The sequence below is a fragment of the Bacillus rossius genome, chromosome 12 (assembly GCF_032445375.1).
Source record: "Bacillus rossius redtenbacheri isolate Brsri chromosome 12, Brsri_v3, whole genome shotgun sequence".
Lineage (NCBI taxonomy): Eukaryota > Metazoa > Arthropoda > Insecta > Phasmatodea > Bacillidae > Bacillus > Bacillus rossius.
This window is the reverse complement of record NC_086339.1, coordinates 30,203,523-30,228,870: the sequence shown is the minus strand read 5'-3', so window position 1 is coordinate 30,228,870 and position 25,348 is coordinate 30,203,523. Positions and strand designations below refer to the sequence as shown.

The 25,348-nt window shown below is 38.5% G+C and overlaps 1 protein-coding gene across 7 annotated transcripts in view; it reads right to left on the bottom strand.

Annotated features, from left to right (window-relative positions):
* LOC134537788 (protein unc-13 homolog B) overlaps positions 1-25,348 on the bottom strand; it is a 1,087,975-nt gene that overhangs the window by 875,090 nt on the left and 187,537 nt on the right. For all 7 annotated transcript variants that reach the window (XM_063378591.1, XM_063378590.1, XM_063378592.1 and 4 more), the window contains exon 2: positions 1,814-1,843. In XM_063378591.1, the coding sequence (XP_063234661.1) occupies positions 1,814-1,843 (30 nt within the window). The remainder of the gene's footprint in view (positions 1-1,813; positions 1,844-25,348) is intronic.

The following is a 25,348-nucleotide window of genomic DNA, read 5'->3' as shown; positions in this document are numbered from 1 at the left end:
GTTCGACCTCGATTTAACTCCGAGACACATCAAATTATTCAAAGTCCACTTAACCCGAAAAGCTCGCGGAGACAAACCGCATGATGGGGTTGCATTGGGATCAAAACGTAATGTCGAAGGTTCCTTCTTGGCGGGGAAGCTCAGGGTTGGAGGGTCTTTGTGTTCGTCGCCGGCCGCGGTTCTTTTGAAAAGCCCTCGACCGCCGTCGCGCGCGGGAGGTAACAAAGCTAATTGCGCAGAGAGGGGCGTGGCAGTCGGACGCCGCTTCAAAAGACGAGTGCGCGGTTCCAAAAGCGGGCGAGCACACACTTGGACACCTGCCTGCTCCCTGTCTGCGAGTGAGCGGGTGGAGTTCCGGTGCTCAGTGCTGGCTGAGAGATAGCACAGCGACGCACCTGAAAAACCTTTTTTTATCACCACTTCCTCCATAAATCACCCAACAGCAATAAACGAACCAGCCATAATTTATTTTGCATTCGTATACATTATAATTAGACCCCCGGAAAATTCTCGGGTTCAATGACCTCCAGGATAGACTCCAATATTCTCTACACACTCGGGCAAATATGCCAACTGTTCATTGGCTGCAGACTTGCGAGTCGTCTCGACTGGGTGGCCTGTGATTCGTAGAGACCGGAAAAATTCTCGGGTTCAATGACCTTCAGGATAGACTCCAATATCCTCTACACACTCGGGCAAATGCCAACTGTTCATTGGCTGCTGACTTGTGAGTCGTCTCGACTGGGTGTCTGTGATTCGACACTTCTTTGAGCGAGGGTCTCTAATTGGCTCTCATTACTCCAGATTAACAGTGAACCAATTGCAGAAGCAGCGCTAAGGCATAATTATTTGTATCGTAGCATAACACGAAATGAACCCGCGAATTTTTCGTGTCTCTAATTATAATCAAAAATTTAAGTTAACCAAGTGTACTTCTTTCACTGCTTCTATGTACGCATGCCACACACACACACACACACACACACACACACACACACTCGCTGGAAACTGAGTAACAAAGATCTGCATTGAAAACGTGATTTTCAATAATTAGTAAAATCTAATTATTGGTAGATATTGAATAATTCTATTCGCCTTTAAACTTTCACTTTTTGAAGTCCACGAACATTTCGTCCGCTCATATTGCGCCTTGTAACCCGGCGCCCGAGATTTTTGTGATTGATTTCGACCATAAAATTAACTCCCGCACTTCACTCGGAACTCGAACCCCAAAAATCCGTCGCTCCAAAAACCAGCGTGCATCCAACATAAGGTTGGCTTTAGTTTGTTAGGTCATCAAAATAAAATTTGTGACTCGAGAAATTTTGATAGGCCAGCAAAAATTCTTCGCCGTACAAAAGCAAACATTTGTTTCAACTGAAGAAACCTTTGAAGTTTTACATCTTTAGGCGCATTATTTAAAAAACAAAAAAAAACAAAAAAAAAACAGAATGAAATTTTGCGATGAGCGCGCAGTATGCAGTATACGTTACATACAACTACCCCTTTTCAATTCGTATTGCATTCCCTTGGAAACGTATAGGCTTAAATTCTCGTGAGACGATGTTCAAATTAGCTCGTTTTATAAAATTAAAACAAATCTAATTGTTCGTGCAGAGATATATCCACTCTAGTGGATAATAAACAAAATTATTTCTTGCCATCATAACTCACAATTTACTTTATTTTGTAATTTTAAAACATTACAATATCATAATTATTATGATCATGCTTTCATTCTAAACTATGTTCAAAATTCAGAATTTGGTATTAAATGGTTGATACACTCAAATCAATAGCAAATAATTCTTACCTTGAGCTCCCACATAACGCGCTTTCTTCACTGAAACAAAAGAAAAATATTATTAGTAATTTAAAGTTTTTTTTGCTATAAATGCAGCTAATATAATATAATAACGGTTTCTGAAAACAGTTGGTTTTAAAAACCAAAGATTTCTTTCTTATTACAACTCAACCGTAGAACATAAACTATTAGAGTAATTCAGGATCTGTACACAAAAAAAAATAAAAAAAAATCCCACAAAACTAAATATTTACAATTAAAAGCAAAATAATTTATCATTAATCCTTACTTAAAGGGAAAAATATAAATTAGGCTTTTCTCCTGGAATTTACATTGGTGAAGACTTTAATACAACCACACTAAGATAAGGACAGTACTTTTTAGGAGAAATACAGTTGTCTAATCATGAAACATTTGTTACACTTTTAGAAGGGGACATAGCCAAACCGCAGAATGTAGAGGTGATGTAAGGATATATGCTCGCAAAAAGCAACCTGACAATCGTAAAGGATGCACAATTAAAGAAGAGACATAAGAATTGAAATATTCTCTATTGATTTCAATAGTTTTTATGCCATAACAATTTTATTGAAAATATTAATTTGTTTAGAAATAAATAGTATTGTAAACATTTACAGGTTGTACCAAAAATTGAAAAAGACCATTTTTCCCGCCTTAATTCATCATCTATATTTTTTGTTATTTATATTTGTATTTCCTTGTTTTTATTATTCTTTATTTCAAGAGAATTAGCAACGCCGATTGAATTTTTAACTTTTTCTGCATTTTCTATTTTGAACTATTTATCCCAGTTTTCAGCAGTAAGAGAGACAGATCATATTTTTTAAAGTTTTCATATCTTGTTTGATTCTGATATTTGTTAACAGTCTGTAGTGTATAACCAGCTGATTATCATGAGTGGGCTAACACAACCGTCAAGATTATCAAAGCATTCCACAAAAGTTGACTTAAAATATTCAAAGCTAGATCCTATGCAATATTAAGACAAAACATTTAATACTGAAGTTTAATTGGAACCCATTTTGAGACAGTCTGCCTACACCAACGCAAAAAAACTGCATCATCCTGCCCAGTGTGAAGCGAGCCTTAGGGATTGTTGAAGCGGAGGTGTAAAGAGGCAGGCGCTAACCACCCAATTATAGATCATCAGGGCCATGTACCGGGGACGCACCATAACGCCGAAATGCCAAATTGACCACAACGCCGACAGCTAGAAAACTGCTGTGTACCACAACGCCGAATTACCACAACGCCGAAATACACTAACGCCGAAAAATGTCATTGCAGGACTGCCACAAAGGTTAGGTTAGGTTCGACTAGGTTAGGTTAGACTAGGTTAGGTTAGACTAGGTTAGGATAGGCTAGGTTAAGTTAGGTTAGGTTATATTACGCTAGGTTAGGTTAGGTTAAGTAATGTTAGGTTTCATTGTGGTATTTCGGCGTTAAGGTACATTTAAGAAACACACACAAATTCATTCAGTTGTATTTTGGCGTTGTGGTACACAGCAGTTTTCTAGCTGTCGGCGTTGTGGTCAATTTTGACATTCGGCGTTATGGTATTTCGGCGTTGTGGTAACGACCCACATTCACCTATCGCGAAAAGAATTTCAGACCTACTGCGTGTTAAAACTTTGTATACCATTGTCTGTGTTTTGTAGTTGGCTGGGTTTATTTCAGGCTCGTGTCTACAGTCAGCGCACCAATCACAGCCATCCAGTGCGGAAGCAAACGCGCGGCCTCAATGGCCCGCCCAAATGAGATAATGGCCTTTTTTCCTTGCATACGGCCGCCCATCACAAGGGAACAAGCTAGCGCGGGCATACCTTACTGCAGTCTGTTTTTTTTTTCCCTCTTCGAAAAATGGCATGCTCCTATTGATCCCTCATGAAAGCTTGGCAAAAAAAAAAACACCAGTCCACGATTTTCACCGTGTCCATGAAGATTTTACCTTAGGTTAGGACAAAAAATTTATTTGACATTGACTGCGAAAACAAGGTCACCTCAGAAGGATATATATATATATATATATATATATATATATATATATATATATATATATATATATATATATAAGGGGTTGGGAACGAGACTCGGAGCTAAGACAAAACAAACCACTACATCATGGAAACAGAATGAAGGTGGAATGGAGAAGGGGGGGGGGGGGGGCCACGCGTAGACGATCTTTAACCAAATTTTTTTTTGCATGATGAATGGAGACGGGGTAGTGGGATAGAGTTGGCGGTGTCCCCCGGTTTCTGTTTGCGGCAAAAAGGGAGGGAGGGGGGTGGCAACCTACATCTCTCTCTCTCTCTCTCTCCCCCCTGGCGGGCTGGCTGCCAGGTTCTCCCGCGGGAGGGTTCGTGGGTGGAGGGGGGAGGTGGGAGGAGGAGAGGGTGTCCGCGGAAGTACCGTTAAAAACTTGGGGCCGTAAATTGTTGCCCGCGAACGGGAAAACGCCCGTGATACGGCGGGAAGAGGCGGCGGGTCCGAGGAACGTGGGAGGGGGTTGAGGGGGATTGAGGGGTCCGGACACCCACTGGAGGAAGGATGAACGACTGGCGTCGAGGAGGCTGCCTGCACCCGGGTCCAGACGTCACGTCGGCCGGGCCGTCAATTGCGCTATGGACGCGAGGAGAAGGAAAAAAAACACGTAAGCGAGGTTGTTTTTTTTTTTTTTTTTTTCCCCCAGTATACTCGCCAGATACGTGTAACGTCCAATCTCGACAACGAGCAAAATTTCAATGTGTTCTCGTGTTGTAAATGCAATAATTATAATACGAAACTCGTACAGCAAAATTTTTTACGTAGAATTCTTTAAAAATAATGCCCAGCGTGATGAATATACGCTCATTGTGTTTTTCAACTACATTTATAAATAGCGAATCACTTCCGTAGCAGCTACGATGACTATTGAATTAATTCGATTTGCCGAAAGAAATTATAAACTATATTAGCTGCCCGACCCGGCTTCGCACGGTTATACTAATGGAAAAAAAAATTAAGCCTCATCTCCCATTTACAGTAATGGTAAATTAAAAAAAATTCAGTGAAAATTTATTACAATTTTGTATAATGTACCGGAGAGAAAATGAATAGCACCGATGGTTTCCCGACTCGTGCACGCAAAGTACAACTGATGTACCCGTACTTCGCTACGGCAGTCTACAGGCAGATCACTCTTGCGCCGCTCATTATACATGCCCCTCCTTGTGGGTACGCCACTGCCGCGCGATGCCAGTTGCCATGGAGACGCAGAAGGCATGAACAATGCAAAATCCTGTTCTCATGCAGACAAAGTACCCACTGTTGCCTGGTTTTAACCACCCATGGGATCTAATTTTCGGAAAATATCATCCTGCGTAACATAAGGAACATTACTGTGAAGTTTAAAGTCTGTAAAATATATACTTGAAAAAAAGGGCAATATTTTATATTTAAAGTACCCGCAAAATTTCAACGGTGATGAGGACTGCACTAACAATGAAATAGTCGTTGCCATAGAGACGAATGAAGCATCAACAAAGCAACAGCCGTTGCCATGGTGATTTCCTACCAAAAACTGAAAATTTTGATATATTACGCCCCCGAAACTCCCCTTGGGATCGGATTTCCGCAGAATCCGTTCTTAGTGAGCGTCTACATCATAAAATGAGTAATTATGCTAAATTTCAAGTCAATCGGGTGTATAGTTTTAGAGATCTCGTGATGAGTGAGTCAGTGAGTGGTATTTCGCTTATATATATACATATATATAAGTATATACATATATATATACATACATACATATATACACACAAGTCCTTGTCAGAATTGTAACGGAAGAGGAAAATTATTGATGGTCCGAAAAATGAAAACTAATTTAAAATAATTCTAGTAAAAAAACAAATTAAACACAGAGAGAGAGGAAAAAAACAATATTTTAGGTTTGCGATTTAAAGTGATAAAAAGTATTTAAATACTAATTGAACTCTTATGAGGGTACTGATTGCTTCGTTGTTAATATCACACGGGTGTTTTTTTTACTTGTATGGGAAAATTAAGAATGATAAGGCATCTAGTGTGTGGCAACAATGTTAATAGGCAATAGGAAATAAACTTTTAGCGCCTGCGGCATTGTCAACACACACTTCGTACGTGTACTGCATGTTGTATCTAACCCCCTTCAACGCATTTGATTCTAAATTGGACTTTTAGTAAGGATCCCTAATGTTATTGATAATATAATATAGCCTATAGCCTTCCTCGATAAATGTACTGTCAAACACTGAAAGAATGTTTCAAATCGGACTAGTGGTTCCTGAGATTAGCGCGTTCAAGCAAACAAACAAACAAACAAACTCTTCAGCTTTATAATATTAGTATAGAAAGTATAGATAATGAAACGGCTTCCATAAAAGCGAGAAAAAAATTGAAAAAATACGAAACCCCCGTTTTGGACCTGATTTTAAAATAGAAATTTTAATCAAATACTGTCCATCTTGTTAAATTTAATCAAAAAGTTAATACTATAAATTTTCCCTTTACCTTTGCGAACGCTTGGTTCGTGCCATTCGCTTTAAATGGCAGTTCCGTGGTTGTTACCCATTTCCGTTCCCTGACTTCCGCCGCTTTCACGAACCGACTCCCACCGAATGGCGCAAACTGAGAGCCAAAGTGTAGCACATCAATTAATCCTCCAACCAATTACGCTCGACATATACTTAACGTCAGCGCGACCAAATTCGGTGTGCGCGGTAAACTTTCCGATACGAAGGATTTTATATTTCCGACGCGTCGCGAGCGAGTTACTGGGATGAGCGTCCGTTCAAAAGATAGTTGGACTGATGCATAGGATGGTTGGACTGATTCATAGGATGGTTGGACTGTTGCATAGGGTAGTTGGACTGGTGCATACTCGCCAGTGATATGTGAAACATGATGCGTGATGCGAAACATCTAACCTCAGATATGATAAAAAAAATTCATGTGTTCTTATAATGCAAAACTCAAGACACAAAATTTAACGTAAAATATTTAAAATAACGACGAGCTTGATAAATATACACAATTTGTGTTTTTCAACTACTTTTCTTGACGCGAATCACGCGTAGTTACGGTACCCGCCGCTAGAATTCACTGTCGGAGAAGCTACGTCGACTATCGAATCATTCGATTTGCAGAGCGTAATTTTAATCTATATAATGAAACGGCTCCAAAAATTTTTTTTGAAAAATTTAATTTTTTGACCTGATTTTCGACAATGAATGTCATTATAATTCATTAAACTATTAATTTACCTTTGTATTTGTGAGCTTTAGTTGGCGCCATCCATAACAAATGGCAGCACCGTGGTATTTACGCATAACCGTTCCTTGACTTCCGTCGCATTTACGAAATTACTACCACTAAATGCCGTGTACTGAGAGTTTAGATGCTACACATCAAACACTATTCAATTTCCGCCTTGAGCCAGGAACTACGGAGTCGTATTCGACGTGTATTGCGTTGACGATAGTTGGCCTCGAGATTTCAGCAAAAAAATCATCTCCGTGTGTGGGCGAGGGTTCGGAAGAGGATATCCTTAAGGAAATTTAGGAGGCTTTTTTTTTTTTTTTTAGGTTTTCCTGTACGTGTCTGGCTATCTTTAGAAAGTTTTTGCAGGGATAATTTAGTAACAGGCACACCACGGAAATGGACGAGGTAACGCAGTTGTTAAACTGTAATTTTTTTTTTTGTGAATTGAACATAAATGTTTATGTCAACTTACAGATATTTGTAAATATGTACATTAACATATTAAGATCTGTACCACTACAAAATAGTGTTCGCAGTAACACTGGTTTCGGTTTTTTTACCCGTACATTCATGCTTTTCGTTGTCCCAGTAAATCCAATAGTTAAAATGGTTTGTAAACCGTTTCCTGAATAGCTTTCCAGTATTAACATCGCACATTAATAAGCATAATAAAACAAAGTCAAATTTTTAATATTCAATTATCTCTTCCATTGGACAAAAAAATTAGTGTTTACAAGAAACATCAATTAGAATATAAAATTATACGCAAATTTTCGTAACAAAAACTCGGTATTATCTCGAAAAACGTATTTATATATGCAAAAATAACCATTCACATAGTTGTACAAAGTTACATCTTTCTTGTGGTATTACAAACTATTTCTTGGCAACTGGTTTCTAAAGATTTTTTTTTGTAAAGGTGCAGGTTTTTTTTTTTTTCCAGTTTAGATACTGGACTCGCATCTAGAGCAGCCGTGTTCGAACTCCGGTCTGGCTTTACGCGGCTGGCCGCAATCACTCCAAGCAGATAATAGATGTTTTTTTTTATTTATTTTTTGCATAGCCCACTACCGATTCCTAGAGAACGGAAAAATTCGCGAATTCATTTTGCGATAGGCTAATATACAAATAGTTATACCTCAGTGCTGCCTCTGCTATTGGCTCACAACTCACCTGGATGACTCTGGGCCAATGAGAAACACCCAAACAGAGCTGTATCGAATCACATGCTGCTACATTGGGACGTCTCACAAGACAGCAGCCAATAAGTGGGTGACATTTGACAGAGTGTACGTAGAACTATGGAGTTCATCCTACAGGTCACTGAATCCGCGAATTTTTCCGGTCCCTACCTATTCCTTATTCAACTAACTCTGATCTGTGTTGTGTCATGTCTCGACCTCGCTGTCCTGGACGAGACCCAGTTAAGCCCAAACGAAACGAAAGATTGATCGCGGAAAGTGGCTAATAAGAATCACTCGAATGCGAAGACGCCGCACGAGGTTTCTGCTACACGTCTTTATATATGCGAGTAGAATTGCAGTGCATACGACTGTATGTGATCTGTGGCTTTATTTTGGAAGATATGGCACTGTGCACAGGGAAGGAAAGTTTGAATAAAATGCTTGTTAATGTAAGGCGAAACAAATACTAACTTGCTGTTACGAAATATAATTTTGGCCTGACCAAAATTGTTGAGTAACAAAATTGATTTGTTACAAGCAACAAAATATAAAGTTAATTTGAGAAAATCATATTGTTGAGTCAACAAAATCTTTCCTACCACCAATTTGTTGTTTAAATCAACAAAATATATTTCTTTCGCCATATATAAACAAAATTTTGTTGAGGAAAAACAAAACTTCCTCTTAATGTGACGAATATTAGGAGTCTTCCATCACGCCTGCAGTGACATTTCTTTACGAGGAACAAAGCAGAAGGTCTAGCTGTGAGTGAGGCATAATCGGTACACACTCTTGAACATAAATTTATAAACGCATTTTTTTTCAGGAGTCAAAAGAAAAATTTGAACATTATTTCAGCAGTGTTAATGGAATTTTATTTCAATAACACCATAAGCAGAGATGAGGAAACTGTGATTTCCAACGTTATGTTTTGTATGCAAAACATGCGATACGTTTCTATACTTTAGCTGAATATATCTTTCATCCTGAAAGAAAAAAAAAAACAAGGTTGGTTTTGGCGCAGAGGACTTTCTAAGATTAGCGAATCAATGACACCCGCCATAAATGGAGCGATAAAAGTTAATAGGCATAGGGGCCGGCTCTCAACGAGGCGCATCAAATAATGGCTCAAAATGTTTTCATTTCCCGCCCCGTCGGCGAAGCTCTTCCTTATACGTGGGGAGGGAGGGAAGCCATTTCCTGTTAAGGGTATGGTGTGGAGGGAGCATAGCGCGCCCTGAACGAACAGTCTCATTGGCCCGGCGGTAAAAATCATAAACCGTCTTCTCCACAAGAGCCGAGGTTTACAGTTTACGACCACATTGTGCTCGCGGCTCCTCAGATTCCCGAGGCACCCTCTTCTCCCCCCTCCCTTTCCCTTTCTCGCCCCTAGGGGGTGGGAAAATAAGGGGGAGGGGGCGTTTGCACAGTAGTAAACGGTAAGGCGAGGGATGAGCTGCTTTAGAAGGATAGCGGCGATTGTGAAGAGGGGAGGGGAGGAATCGTAAAACTAGAGGCGTGCTCACCGTAATTGTTTAACCCCGCGGGCAAAGGGCAGAGAGAGAGAGAGAGAGAGAGAGAGAAAGAGAGAGAGAGCGAGCGACATACACACACACACACAGATAATTACTATACATTTATGATCTCGTCGATACGAAAGGTTGACGCGCAGGTAAAAAAAAAAGGTGTTTGGTTCTAGTGTTTAATGTTTTTTTGAAAATTATTTGAACTTAATTAATAGTATTAACAGATTGAATCGTCTATGAAATGATTTTTTCTACCAACAAATATTTATTTAATTTTTTTATATAAACTTAAAGGCAAATTTATGTTTCAGACCTAGAATGTACTGAAAGCATGATATCATGTATTCGTTTTTTTTTTTTTTTTTTTACTTATTTTGCATTTATGAATGTTTTCCCGCGACAAACAGTGTAAAACTGCTAAGGCATGTGTATAAAAAATTGTATTGAATAAACCTATCGTGATAATCACACCAGTTCACAAGTGTTGACTTCAACAATAAACCAAAGCTAAGTCCTATGCCACGTGAAGCAAGAAAAAAAATTAATTGAAACTGCAAGATGGAGGGACCTAATTTCTCTTTGATTGAGAGGGGGTTGAGAAATTTTCCATGCAAACGTAAAACTCCATACAACCTTCGCCGCGTTTCCCCCCCCCCCCCCCTCCCCCATCCTTCATCAAAAGCCACTCCATCCAGCCCAGAGCTGTAGACATCGCCTACGGTTTGTGGCCGCGGTACAGATTTTTGAAGTTACATTTCTTTAGGCACGTTACGAAAAAAATAATGAGAGTGAACTTTTTCGATTCGCGCGCACCACGCAACAAAAATTGACAGAATATAAAAAAGTCTACATACAAAAAAAAATTATACATGTGCTTTTAAATCACATACTTTAGTGATTATACTGAACACTGTTCCAAACAAATAAAAAAAAATTCTTATTTTCTGTGAATGTTGGTTAAAAAAATTGTGTTTACAAACTTTTTTCAAGTGTATTTTATATAAGGGAGATTATGTTTATTTGAATTATAAATTATTAATTGTTACATTAATATTAAATAATAATTAGAATTGATTAGTTTTAATTATTAATTAAAATACATCTAGATTATTTTACTAAATTATATAATTAATTTTACACACGTGTTTATATCAGTATTGAATAGTGAGGGTTTAATATCACTAAAGTCCCTTTTTATTTCTATTAATTATTGGCATGCGAAATTAAAGCCATGTTTTTTTTTACTGTTACGACAAGTATGTATAACTTCTGAAGCGCGTGGATAAGTACACGCATCCATTATCTTCTTACTGCAGACTCGGCAAGTATCGGGAGTCAGCGTCGGGAAAGCTCGGGAAGTGTCGTAGCGTCGGCGCCGTGTCTCGCATCAGCCGTACAGCGAGACGATTACAACAACAATGACCTGTAACTGGGTGGCGAAATTAAATTTTGATGAATGTCCTTCCCGTGCACACACCCACAAAGAAATTTAGGAACCGAGGATACGATTTACCAGGCTATATACACTGTTGAAAATTATTTCTCCTCCTCCAATTCACGAAGAACGCTGGTTAAAAATTATCCAGGGATCCTCGTGAATTTCCGGCTATCTTCGTAAACTTACGGACACTTGAGTTGACTTGCTATGATCATGAATACAAAAGAATTACCTTGGTATATTAATAAAAATTAAAAAAAAAACTGTTGAAGTCTACAGTAATAACACTCTTCTTTTTCCCGCCTCGTTAAGAACGAAACATACAACTCGGGAGTCGAAATAAACGGCGTGTTTTCTACGGAGATTCAGTTGTTTCGAATAACGAAGAACTGTTGGTTTATTTCAGGTGAATTTTTCTTTGGAAAGTCCTTAAATTTAATTGTAATTTCTAACAGTGTGCAATCTGAAACAAAGCAAGAATGTGACGATGTCATATTAATAAGCTTCATTATCCATCAACCAATTTTACCCAGTTGTCGAGGGTGGGGAAAAAAAATCCAACGAGTGCTTGGTTAGCAGTACATAGTTCAAAACAATCGTGTTCCAAAAAGGTTTCAAACCTCTCTAAAGCAAAAAAAAACGCATACCAGCGCTTCCTTTTCATACACTCCAGATTTGAGTTCGTGCTTACTGGGAGCTTTACTAGAGCACATAATAGGCTTTAGATCTCCCTGCCCTCCCTTCAGTAATGCCGCTCCTAATCCTAAACTGGAAGCATCTGCTTGAACGAAAGGTAGGCTCAACACCGGGGGATGCGCAATAGCGCTTTTCAGGCGTTTAAAGGAGGCCTCTTCTTCTTCTTCTTCTTCACTCCACTTGAAATTTAGAACTTTATTTTTTCAGTCATTTAGAGCCACTCACATTTCGGCATAACCCTGAATGAATCTGCTGAAATAGCTAATCTTTCACCAAAAATCTCTAAACTCTGTTTGCATTTTTGGGCCTGGGGAAATTTACTGTGTGTGTGATCTTGTATAGTAAAATAATTTCTGAAAAATTTACTGACTAACAAGATAAATAACTTCTGAAGATAATAAAACATGATACACACAAATCTGAATATTTAGGAAAAATACTGCACAATTACACATTCTTTCATATACCTAAAGATAAACATACACATCAAATACCACAAATCAGTCATTAAGTGGACTAAGTACCCATTAATTTACAGAAATATCCGTAGATTTACGAAGAACCCTGGATAGTAAGTAACCAGTTTATTTGTCAAATTACTGTGAAAATTGTTCACAGTGAAACTATACCACGTAACTAGTCAATCCCAGCATTTGGCTAGAAAAATGTCTAACTCTGAGTTATATAGTCTTGTGAAGATGAAACAATCCCATCATTTGGTTAGGAAAATGTCTAACTGAGTTATATAGTCTTGTGAAGATGAAACAATCCCATCATTTGGTTAGGAAAATTTCTAACTCTGAGTTATGTAGTCTGTGTAGATGAAACAATCCCAGCATTTGGTTAGGAAAATATCTAACAGATATGTAGGCTGTTTATATGAAACAATGGCCTCATCTGCCTCCTCATCACTAAGATTGAAAGTCGGAGATCAGGTCATGGATAGAGACCCGTGAAATTCGCGGGTTCATTTCGTGTTATGCTAAAATTCAAATAATTATACCTTAGTGCTGCTTCTGTCATTGGTTCACTGTTAATCTGTAGGAGGACCGAGGGCCAATTGGAGACCGTCAATCATAGAAGTGTCGAATCACAGGCCACCCAGTCGAGACGACTCACAATTCAGCAGCCAATGAACAGTTGGCATTTGCCCGAGTGTGTAGAGGATATTGGACTCTATCCTGGAGGTCATTGAACCCGCGAATTTCACGGGTCTCTAGTCATGGAGTTGACATTATTCAGGTGTTGACTAAACTGTGGTGTCAGCAATGTAAGAATAAATATGCACGAGTGTGTGTGTGTGTGTGTGTGTGTGTGTGTGAATGGATATTACAGAATGTATTAGTCCTTTTAGATTTTTTTTAAATTCAATATCACTCAACATGTTTCATTAAAATATAATCACACCCTTTTCTTTACATAAATTTTGTAACGGGTTATAATAATTTCGATTTTTTTACAGTTTATGTATAATATATACACGTAATTGTTAGAAATATATGTTATGTTAGTAATTTGTTTAGTTTTTTATAATTGTACTGTAGTTTTTAAAAGGTGTTTTTTATGTTCTTGGTAGTTGTTTGTATTTAAGCTAATTAATTTTTATATGTTTAGTTTTATTATAATTATAATCTTTGTAAACATTTGTGCTGGTGAGTGGTAGACAATGCGTTTTTAGCCTATATAGATAATAAAAATTTTCCCTTCATAAAACTCGTAACAGGCTATAATTTTATTTCATTTTTAATAAAGTATTTTTTTATTTCTAATAAATTAAATTATGTATACTATATATTACAAATGTGTGTTTTTGCTAGTTATTTGTTTTTTTTAATGTCGTACTGTTTTTTTTCTCTTTTAAAAGTGTTTTTTATATTATTGGTAGTTGTTTGTATTTATGGTAACTTAGTTTTAATGGTAGTGTTGATAACTGGTAGAAAAGGCGGTTTGCATTATTTTCTCCTTATAAAATTAGTCCGCGAAATAATAAAAGTATGTACGTCCGAACATAAAATAAGTTGTTAGGGTCTTCTGACTAACTCCTGCTGCAACGAAAACTTACGAAGTTTTGGGCTGAATAGCGGCGCTCTATATAAGGAAGTTTAAGTGACAGGAAATGTTTTTCAACCTTCCAACAGAAGATCCAAGGTCCCGCCCACTCTTGATTTGAAGTCATTTATATGCTTCCAGTGAAGTTCGCCCCTATATTTGTGCCGCAAGTTGTTGTGGTTCTGGATGAAAAGTTTTCTGAATAAAATAGCAGTTTTATAATCCATTCCCATGTGTCGGCGCACAAATGTTACTGTAGCCATGGTAGTGATGAACCATACTTCAAACTTCTTTAAGACCGTTTCCTTAGCAAGTGAAACTGTTATGTAATCGTAAACACTGCTGCCCTTTAGTCCAATGATTTTTTTTTTGGTTCACCATGAGTGTTTTATTTTGTTTCCTTGGCTTTTCCTTCCTTCCTTCCTTCCTTCCACATCTGTAAGTGTTACCAACGTGACAAAGGCGTCCCAAAGGGTACTAGCAACACGCATTTATGTTTGTCTTGAAACTCTGTGTAATGGGAGGATCCTATCATGAGTACAAATTGAAGAAAAATTTGTATTGCTTTAAAATTTAAATTAAAAAAATGTATAATTTTGTGTTAGTCTAAAATATAAAAATTGATATTATATAAAAAAAGGTTCAGTTTTTCGATGTTTTATCTCGTAGTTTATCTGCCACAGATGTTGGAATCGTATATATAAATATATATGTGTGTGTGTAACATGGAAAGAAAACAGATTACTAAAGCACTGTATTTAGTTAGCATTAAAAATTAAGTGTAAAATACTATAATTCTAATTTCCTTCAAAAAAATGTTTGCATGCACATGTATTTTCGAAAAGTTATATGTTTTCAGAATACATTCAGGTGTGTTGAAAACTCCCAAATATCGCCTGATCCCGAGTACTTCGGTCGGGTTTTTCAAGATCTCGCTGCCGCTTTCATCCCCGGCGCATTATTGGCCACAAACAATTCATCACCGCTTCAAGCGTGCCAACGCTCGACATTTTTGAAATGACGGCCCCCCTCACCTAAGTCCCACGCTCCGCGCCCTCTTTCTCCTCAAAAACCCTACTTTCAAAAAAAAAAAAAAGCTCTCTCGATTACTAAATTTAACCCTTAATCTTCCATCCGACCTGACAGCGTTGCCCTTTTCAACACCGTCTGGCGCACAAGAGCTGCATTAGCCAAACCTCCAAAACCCCGGCGCGTCAAAAATATTTGCGGACCTCCGACCTTTCGACGGCGCGAAGAATATAAAAACTGCTCTTTTTTAAAATATATAGATCACGGCGAATATTGGGGGAGGGCAGCAATTTGCCAGAGATTACCGCCAGGAACGCCGCCGCGCGGTGTTAAACACATTTCGTCCCGCTGATGATCCTCCCTGCGGCGACAGGAACACCTCCAGCATTTCGGCCGGCGAACAGGCGGGCGTAAGATAAGCAAACCTGGTTTAAAAAAAAAAAAAAATTGTGCGCTGCGGTGAAAATGGGAAACGATTTTCACGGACGACGGAAAAAAAAAAAAGCTCATCATGAGGAAAAAGAGGTCCACAGATTCATACATAGTAAAATAAATTTCACTCACGTCTCGAAAGTGCCGTCTGCACTGTTTAAAAAATATTTTTTCACCTTCAATTCGCGAAGATCGCTGATTAAAAAAACATCCAGGTATCATCGTGAATCAACGGCTATCTTCGTGAATTGACGGACACTCAGATCACTTACTTTTTAACATGGATCCAAAAGAATATCCTTGGTATATTTACAGAGCTTTCAAAAAATTGTTAAGAACACTCTTATTTTGTCCATGTGTCAGTTTATCTTTGTTTTTGACAGAAACATACAACTCGGAAATCAAAATACGAAGAGGTTTCTAAGAAGATTCAGTTATTCGAAATTACGAAGGACACATCGTTTATTTGAGGTTATTTCTTCGTTGAAAATCCGTAGATTTAATGTTATTTCTAACAGTGTGCAAAATAAAAACGCTAACAGTGGCGGATTTAAAGAGGGGCATCTGGTGACTGTTAGGATAGTGTCACAAAATACTTTCTTTTTTTTTTGGCCGCTGCAGCTACAATTTGGCTGAATATATTTTTCCTGCCGCTTTTCTTAGAGTGCATAGTGGAGGTCTCTCAAGAATGCAGTAAGTAAATTTATAAAAATCGAACGTTCGAACAACTGATACCGAGTAGAAACTGGTAACCGCTCCGTGAAACCGGTCTCAGTGGTCAGGCAGCCAACTGTGCGCACATGTTCGCGAGTGGCCTATTCTCCCCCTTGGTGTTAAAACTCTTACAGCATGGAAGTCAGTACCCATGGTGCCCATAGTTATTGTGTGTGTGTGTGTGTGTGTGTGTGTGAGAGAGAGAGAGAGAGAGAGACTGAGAGACATCGATGGTAGGCAATTTCGTGTGTCGCTGAACTTATCATAAATACTGCTATTATTTGATAGTTTTCGTTTTTATGTGAGAAATCTAAAGTATGCAATTTCAAATGTTCAGATATGAAAAGTGTAACAGATTCGTACAGTTGGTACTGGCAGATTCGAGAATTGTGACGACATGAATAAAAAAAATGACCCAAGAGTTAAACTTTTATGAGTGCAGACACTGATAAGTCAGGGTATGGTGAGCTCGGCACACCTGATTATTCAATTTTGTCATGCTCATTAATAAGCGCTATATATTTATGTTTACAGAACTTTTATGCATGCCTTTTATCAACCCAGCTATTGTGTTTTCAGTTGTTTTTTTTAATTTCGTAAAGTTTAGATTGTTATTTATTACGCTGAAGTGCAATTAATTATGTTTTGAATATATACATACAATACTAAAGTTTAAATAAATATATAAGGACCAGAGGCAAACCACATTCAGCGCGGTAAAGGTACATCCGATTCTATTGGTCTTTCAATAACATCATTTCATAAAAAGGTTGGACATTAAAAATGAATAAAAAATAAAAGCTCAACAGCTGTTACGTCAAAAATGCACCATGACTTTTTCATGAAACATCTTAAATATGTATACACCACGAAGCCGTTTTTGACCGAATTTTAATTCTTAAAAAAATATTCCTGTAATCCTTCTTATGAGAAATCTCCATGAGCTGAAAACAATCTCCTCCAAATTACAATGAATACTGTTCATAAAATTAGAGAAATTGAGAATATTGTTGTTAAACAAGGCGAAGAGCTATGCTCATCATGTAGAAAACAAAGATTCAGATAGAATTTGCCTGTTTAGATGCTTCGTCATCAAGTAACAACGATACAGATAATTCAATGATGAATAATTCAGATTGTTTAACACTTTTCTAACAGCCCTTGTTGTATCTCTTCTTAAATTTCAATGAATTTGTAGAAGTTATATGAATAGCTATGTAAAACGAAAAATAATAAAAGCTAGAAAACTGAATCAGTGGTGTATAGATATTTTATTCATGGATGTAAGCTAAAATAACTTAAAAAGTACATTTCACTAAAACGTTATATAATAGAAAATTGACCTCCTAGGCAAAAAATAATGCCATGTTTGAATTCAGGACACCAAATTCAGGGTTGTCTCGTGTCCCGAGACTTTGAGACTGTCGAGACTACCCAAACACTAATTCCAATACAGTCGATATTGAAACGAATTTCATTATTACAACAACACCTACATTGACTAAAAAAAAAAAAAACATACGAGTAAACAATGAATGGCGGCGATTTCGTTAATACATAGGTATTGTAATATAATCTCTTAACTGTTATTTTTCCCCAAACCAGTAGGATTCAGAAACCTTACTTTCGTTTCAGGGTTAATTCAGGAACGTCTCTAGTATATGAAAAAAAAATATATTCCTATTTATCGCGGGTAAACAATGTTTGGCAGCGGCAGTGTAAAAGCGCAAGTAAGATATACCATTTCAATTTTTTCACAAACTAGTAGGAATTGCGAATTTATCCCTTCGGAGTAAATTTAGGGAAATATGTAACGTGTGAAAATCATGTTTTCGATTTTTTCTGTCACTTCTAAAAAGCAGCGACGGCCGATTATTGCCAAAATATATAACAAATGTTTTATGTTTTTGACTAACTTTCTTAATTTAATTCCAAAGTTATGACAGTAGATAGTGTATGTATCTCGGGGAGAAATAGATTCATATTAAATATACTTTAGTCAGTTTTATGCTCTTTCGTGTTTACAATACGACAGTCAAGATACTTTCAGTTGTTTTTATTTAAAAGTACATGACGTCACAATCAGTGTGTATAAAACTTTATTCGGATGTTTGTTGTTGTGAATTTAACATTCCTAAAATTTTATTTTTGACGGTTTAAAATTTGAAGAAAAAATATTTAATTAATGTTCAAAGTCCGAAAATTTTGTGTTTTCGCGTACAACATAATATTTACTTGGTACGTGCTACGGAAACCTTGAGGGGGAATAAAGGGGGGGGGGGTCAAGTAACCAATAAGTTGGTACGTTTGACACCGCTGTCCCTGGACATCCTCCCTCCAATGAACGGGCGAATATTGGCTTGTCGAGCTGCCCCGCGCCACGGCAATGGGAGTGGTTTGGAGGGGGCGCGTGGAAGGGTTGACGGACAGAGGGCAAGCACTCTTTGAAGCGCGCCGCTGCCAGGGAAGCAGCCGACCACGCACACACAAGCACACAAGCACACAAGCACACAAGCACACGCGCGCTTGCAAGCCGGCGCGCGTCAACAAGGCCGGCGCTCGTGCGGCCAGAACACTGTCACCCCTGACCAGCACGCGACTTCACACACACAATTTTACTGGCTTTTATTTTTTATTTTTTGGTTGGCGTTTATATTTCATCGACAATGAGGTAATTATTAGGGACACCTGTATTTCACGATTTCATTTCATGTCAAGGTATTTCACAAAACACTGTAGCTTTTTCTAAGAGTCATGTCAAATTGCGAGGGTGCAGCAGTACGGTGACCACATTCTCATTGGCCCCGTCAAGAGCGGAACGACACCTCTCACCGACCTCAGTCAATAACCACAGGAGAAAAGCTACTGTATTTTGTGAAATACCTTGACACGAAATGTATTCGCGAAACACAGGTGTCCCTTGTAATAATGAAAGTGACAAAACTGGTGTAATTTCACGGAGGGGGAGGGAGGGTTAATACGATGATACTGATGTTCCGGGATGCCAGTCCAGTGTCTTAACCACTGCGCCAATTGTTTGAAGTGAAAAAAACGTCTTTGGGCGCGATGAGAGTAAAATTTCAAGGCCGAAATTTTAATGCGACGTTTTTCGCGAAACGTCGTTGTGAAACGTTTCTGACGCGAAAAAGGTTAGAGAAAAGCTATTTGGCCAAAGATATATAAAGAGATCACTGTGCTATATACGTTGGGCTCGTTTTCGTTCCTCCCCTTTGTGCGATGATTCGTCTCTCCACCCAAAAAAAAAAACTGAACAGAGAGAGTTAGATGAACGAAAGAATAAGAGTGTGTTTGCATGCGCTTGTTTCAGAAAATAGACATCGGTATCCAACACAGTTAGCTGTGAGTATATTTCCTTGTTCAACCAGCAGTGTAGAGAGCGCCGTTGAAACAGTCGCATCGTTCGCATAGATAGCGCTACTTGTTATGAATTTCATGATTCGTTCAGCGATTTGGCACGTTCTAAATGACAGAATTATTTGGGGAAAAATTAACACCCACAGTTTTTTTCTTTATGTTAGGAGCATGTCAACAGTAATTATTATTTATTGTTAATTATTCATGATTTATTGATATCCTGAGCAGTTATTTGGAAATGAGTATTGATTTTGTTAATTCATGTTTAGTTTATTTTTACTTTAAAAACAAATTTCTAATAAATACCAAAAAAATGTTAAGACTTTTAAGTACTTGGGAAAGAAATGAAAGCCAAAAAAAAACTCTGCATTGTGTTATTTTTGGAAAATTTTCTTCTTTCTCTCTATGCCGTTTTACCTTTTACGATGTACTTACGTGTCGGGGTTTGAAGTGTACTGTGTTACACGCGCTCATTAAAAAAAAATTAATTAGTAATAGTCACGGTAATAAGTGTTGTATGGGATTTTTACACTTAAAAAATTCACAGCCATGTCTTTTGCGGGACTCGAACCCAGAACCCTTGGCACCGGAGGCCGGAGAGCGTCCAACTGCGCTGTGGAGGCATTGGTGCGTGCTTCTACTGGACGTTTTAAGACATTAGCCGACATCTTGGGGCATTTTCCGTTTTCTTATTGTCGGCAGCTGACGAGAGCTCCTTCGTATTTCGAGGCTGCAGAGATGTGATGCTTTGACGTCTGGGTTAGAAGCTATGTACAGAGTGAGTCTGAATTCCACCGACAAAAGTCGGCTCCAGTTACATCACGACAAAATAAGTTGAAAACATCTACACGACATAAGGTCTAAAGTGCTGCCCAAATCTGGTGTACTTATTTGAAGTTGCCGCTATGAATAATAGAGAAAGTATTTAAAATGGAACATTGAGCAACTGTATTTAAAAAAAAGCTACTACAATAACAGTTCCTAACTTCAGATATTGTTTACGATAAACTTCAGTATTATATACTCAAATATGTTCTAAGAAATGCGTGCTTATAAAAATGCATAGTACTGATTAATTATTATAGTTACATTCCATCGCTAATATTTTATACGTGGGATATAACGTAGCACCGGTGTAATAGATACCACCCGAAAAAGTATGTTCATACACAGTTAGAAATTACAGGAAATTTCCGGACTTTTCAACGAAGAGTCATCATAATTTTAAATAACTGAATCTTCTTAGAAATTACATCGTATTTTGATTTCCAATTCGTATGTTTCCTTTTAAACAATGTTAAACAAATACTTGAACAATAGGAGTGTTCTTGACAAGTTTTTTAAACGTTTTAATATACCATGAATAGAGACCTGCAAAATTCGCGGTTTCGATGGCCTTCAGGATAGACTGCACATACCCCTGTACACTCGGGCATATAACGCAAGTTCATTGGCTGCCGACTTGTAAGTCGTCTCAGCTGGTTTGTCTGTGATTCGATCCTTCTTTGGTTGAGGGTTTATAACTGGTTGAGATTCGTCCAGACGAACAGTAAGCCAATAGCAAAATTATCTAAGAGGTATATGTGTTTGAATTCTAGCCTATCACCGAATGAATCCGCGAATTTTGCAGGTCTCTAAGTCCATGAATATTCTTTTGGATTCATGTTCAAAGCAAGTGAATTCAGTGTCCGTAAATTTTCGAAGATCCCTGGATAATTTGTAACCAGTGTTCTTCGTTATTTTAAGTTGAAAATTTTTTTTAAGTGTGCTCTAAAGTTGAGGGTACACACGTTCGGAGTTTAAAGAGAAAAAAAGTTGGTGTTCGTGCCCAAGCAGCTTCTATGTGCTGTAATCTCCGCGATCTTTCGTCGTTCGCCGTGTCTTACACGCGCAAACAAAAAAAAAACGCGTGCTCGTAACCACCCCGCTCGGGTCTCGCGACGGGCTCTCGACACGGCAGTTGCACGTCTGCAGCCACCAGACCCTCACGAGACTGCAGCGCCCGGTGGACTCCAGCGGCCAGTAGCGGATCCAGAGGGGGGGGGGGGGATAAGGGGCTCAAGCCCCCTCCAAAAGCATCTGGGTCCACTATTGTTTTAGTGTTTGCCTTGATAAAGCCTAGCCTCAGCTGGGTCAAGCCCCTCCCAAACCAAAAACCTGGATCCGCCACTGCCAGTGGCGGATACAGAGGTTCAGAATAGCCAGAGAAAAAAAAATGTCTTAAAATTACTAAATTTTGTGTTTAATCTACTCACACTACACATGAAATCCAACCACCAGATTGTATGATTCGACGAGAAATTCTTTAATTATATTAAAATATTTTATTGGTTTCAGAAACAATCACTTTTGTCGGCAATATTAATGTAGCAGACAACTGGTTTTTCGGGGGGGGGGGGGTAAAATTGCCCCTTGTGCCCCCCCCCCCTTGAATCCGCCACTGGTGGACTCAAACACCGAGCCGGGCGACGCGCGTATCTGTCTTCAGAGTCCGAGGCGAGCCTGACTCGTACGTCCGCGGAACCGCCTTAACGCTCCTTTCACCGCCTGTGTCCCGGGCGGAGGCGAGCGCCTTAATTACAGTCCGCGAAATCTTGTTACGAACGAGATAAAACGCAAAAATAAAGAGGAGGAGGGGTGGGGGGTGGGGGGAAGAAACGACAACGACGTGTCGAGCAGAAGGGCCTTGAGGGGGATAAAGGCTCGCTGGGCGGGAACCCAGGTGTAATCACCAATGCCTCGGAAGGTCTGGTTGAACAGCCCTGCGAGGATTCGCGCGCCGAGATTGGATGCGGGGAGCCTGTTTAAGATTCCGCGTGTAGATTTCTCCCGGAGACGGAGATGCACTCCGGATTCGCACCGCCTCGTGGTGCGGGATAACATTCCTTCCCACCCGTGATACTTATCTCGTTCCTGCACGCTGGTGCCAAACACTATCAACAGCTATTACTAGAGACCGGAACAATTCGCGAGTTCATTTCACGATAGGCTAAAATACGAATAGTTATACCTCACTGCTGCCTCCGCTATTGGCTCACAACTCACCTGGGTGTCTCTGGGCCAATGAGACTCACCCAACATAAGGCTTTATTGAATCACAGGCTGCTACGTTGGGACGTCTCACAAGACAGCAGCCAATGAGTGGGTGACATTTGACCGAGTGTACGTAGAACTATGGAGTTCATCCTACAGGTCATTGAACCCGCGAATTTTTCCGGTCTCTAGCTATTACTAGAACCATGCATATTTCGCGAAAAGAAGCCAAGGCTAGCTGAAAGTTAAAAACACTGTATCATCGTGTGTGTTCCGTTATTTGGGTGAGTTTCTTTCAGGTATACGTGTAGATTGTTAAAACACCAATCACAGTTAAGTCGGTGCGGAAGCAAAGGCATACTGAGTGGCTCGATCAAATAAGGCATCGACGTCTTTCGCTGACGGTCGCCAATCACAAGAAATAAACTGTTGGTGCGGCTACATCTTGTTGTAGTCTAATAGGCGTTCAGATTTATTCGCGAAAAATGCCTGCCCCTAGCTATTACCTTTGAATCATTCTGAACGGGTTATTTATTTCACAGACAGTTCATCTCGTGCAAACTTTAAGGTTAGTTTACGAACCGCAACTTAAAAATTTGCACTTATAATTAGCCCTGTCCTTAAAATATAACTCTGTTTACTGACGTACAATGTTTACGATTTTCAATCGTAAACCAGCTACACACGTATACACAGTCATACATATTTTATGGCTCGGTCTTACGTGTAATATTTTTTTTTTTTTCAATTTTCTCATGTTGTCATTTATTTAAGGGCTATTTCTGAGATTTTAACACAAAATCTTTATTGAATTTGTTGTTCTGTCACAAATATTTTCAACAAATAATCTTCAAGTGTAATATAACAAGAGTAAGAAGTCGTGGAAAACAATAACGAACATTTTGCGATCTTTTAATATTTATTTACTGTTGAAAATATTATTGAGATAACAACAAATTCAAGGCAAATTCAGAAATAGCCCTTAAATAATAGTAGTGACTGTTGAAATACACACACCATAAAGAAAAAATTGCGCGTGTTACTGTTTCTTCAAACAATTCTGCCATTTGAAACACGCCAAATCTTTGGACGAAATATCAAATTCCTAACAGGTAGCGCTATCTATACAGGAAATGCAGGAACTGTCTGAACAGCACTCTCTACGCTGCTGGTTGAACAAGGAAGAACACGAGTGCACTGTTGGCAAATTTAAAAAATTTAATACACTCAAAGCTGACTGTAGATGATACCTATATATATTTTCTTAAACAAGCGGAACACTTTCTGTCTTATTCTTTCATTCATCTATCCTTCTCGGAACTATTATTTTTATGCTTGGGACGAATCATCACACAAAGAGGTGAAAGAACACAACAATGTTTCACGAAAAGCTGCATTAAAATTCGGCCTTGAAATTTTACCCTCATTTCGCCTAAAGATAATTTTCTGCAAAAATTAAAGCCTGTGTTACTGTGCGTTTAACTGTAAATGAGATCTCCGCGTATCACATAATTAGCAATGGACTTGTAATTTTCGCCCTACTCTAAGGGTAAACTCACGAATTAAAAAAAAAATCGGAACTCAACCAGCCCCTTTCCCTTCCCCAGAAAACACATCTTTTCCACCCCTCTTGCACCCTACCCACCCTTCACTCGACGGCCTTGTCCGCAGACAGGCAACCTGCTAACTTCATTCCCTGCAACACCTCCTAGAGGCGTGTGTGCTCAGCCACGCTAGTCTCTGCCACGACTGGTCCTGGGGTAAGCTGCAATTTGCCTTGTAATTAAATTTAGCGTTTATGCAAACACTTGTTGCCTGCGCTTGCCACGTTCGCGCGAGGCTTCGTCGCCGAAAATAATTTAATTTCGCGAAGTTGCCGCAAAGTCGACGAAAGAAGAGAGCCCCGGATAATTTTAACCAAGTTGCGGCCTGGCAGCAAATCTATTCTTCGCAGCAGATGGCAAAATACACGTATAAATATATACGCATTTTCGTGATTTTACGTTATCTTGAGAAAATTTAAAGTTTTAATTGAGTTTAAAAAATGATTAACTTACAAAGATGGCTAAAAAATAAGATTAACTTGGAAACTGGCGGTGAATTAGATAACTGTCATGTATTTTTCGCCAAATAAACTTTTTTGGGTGAGAACTTTCGCAATTTATGACATATATTTTACTTAGGATTTTTTTTAAAACAATGGATGACGTTAAATGTTGATTTTTGGTTTTATTAACAAGAGTTTTAACTACTTCTTGGCTTTTGCGATGATTTGCACAACATAATTCCTTCGAACGTGGTCTCAACACAGAAAGAAAAGAAATAGTTACTTGGTATCGTCACTAACTTAAAATTCTTTCTAAAATTACGAGGAAACCTTGCACATGAATTGTAAAACATCGCAGTAAACTTGGTAAGCTCAAAAGTAAATCAACAGTAACATTTAGGTAACTTTTGCCTCGAAGTTATTAAGTACAAGTGCCAAATAGGGTAAGTATTCCAGATACTTGCAGTATTTCTTTTATTGAATATTACCTTAACCTTTTTTTTTTCGAATTCGTATGCACAAGTAATTTATAATTTTACTTATTTATTTTTTGTTTTAAATCTTTCTCGTTTTTTCGCCTTGTTATGTGTGTTTGTTTCATTGTTGATTTAATACGGCATTGTTTTCATTTATTACTTCCTGGTAATAATATAATTATTTCTGTCGATATCATGTCTTGATTTTTGCATATATTTCATCAGTAATCCATTCCAATGAAGTTTTGAC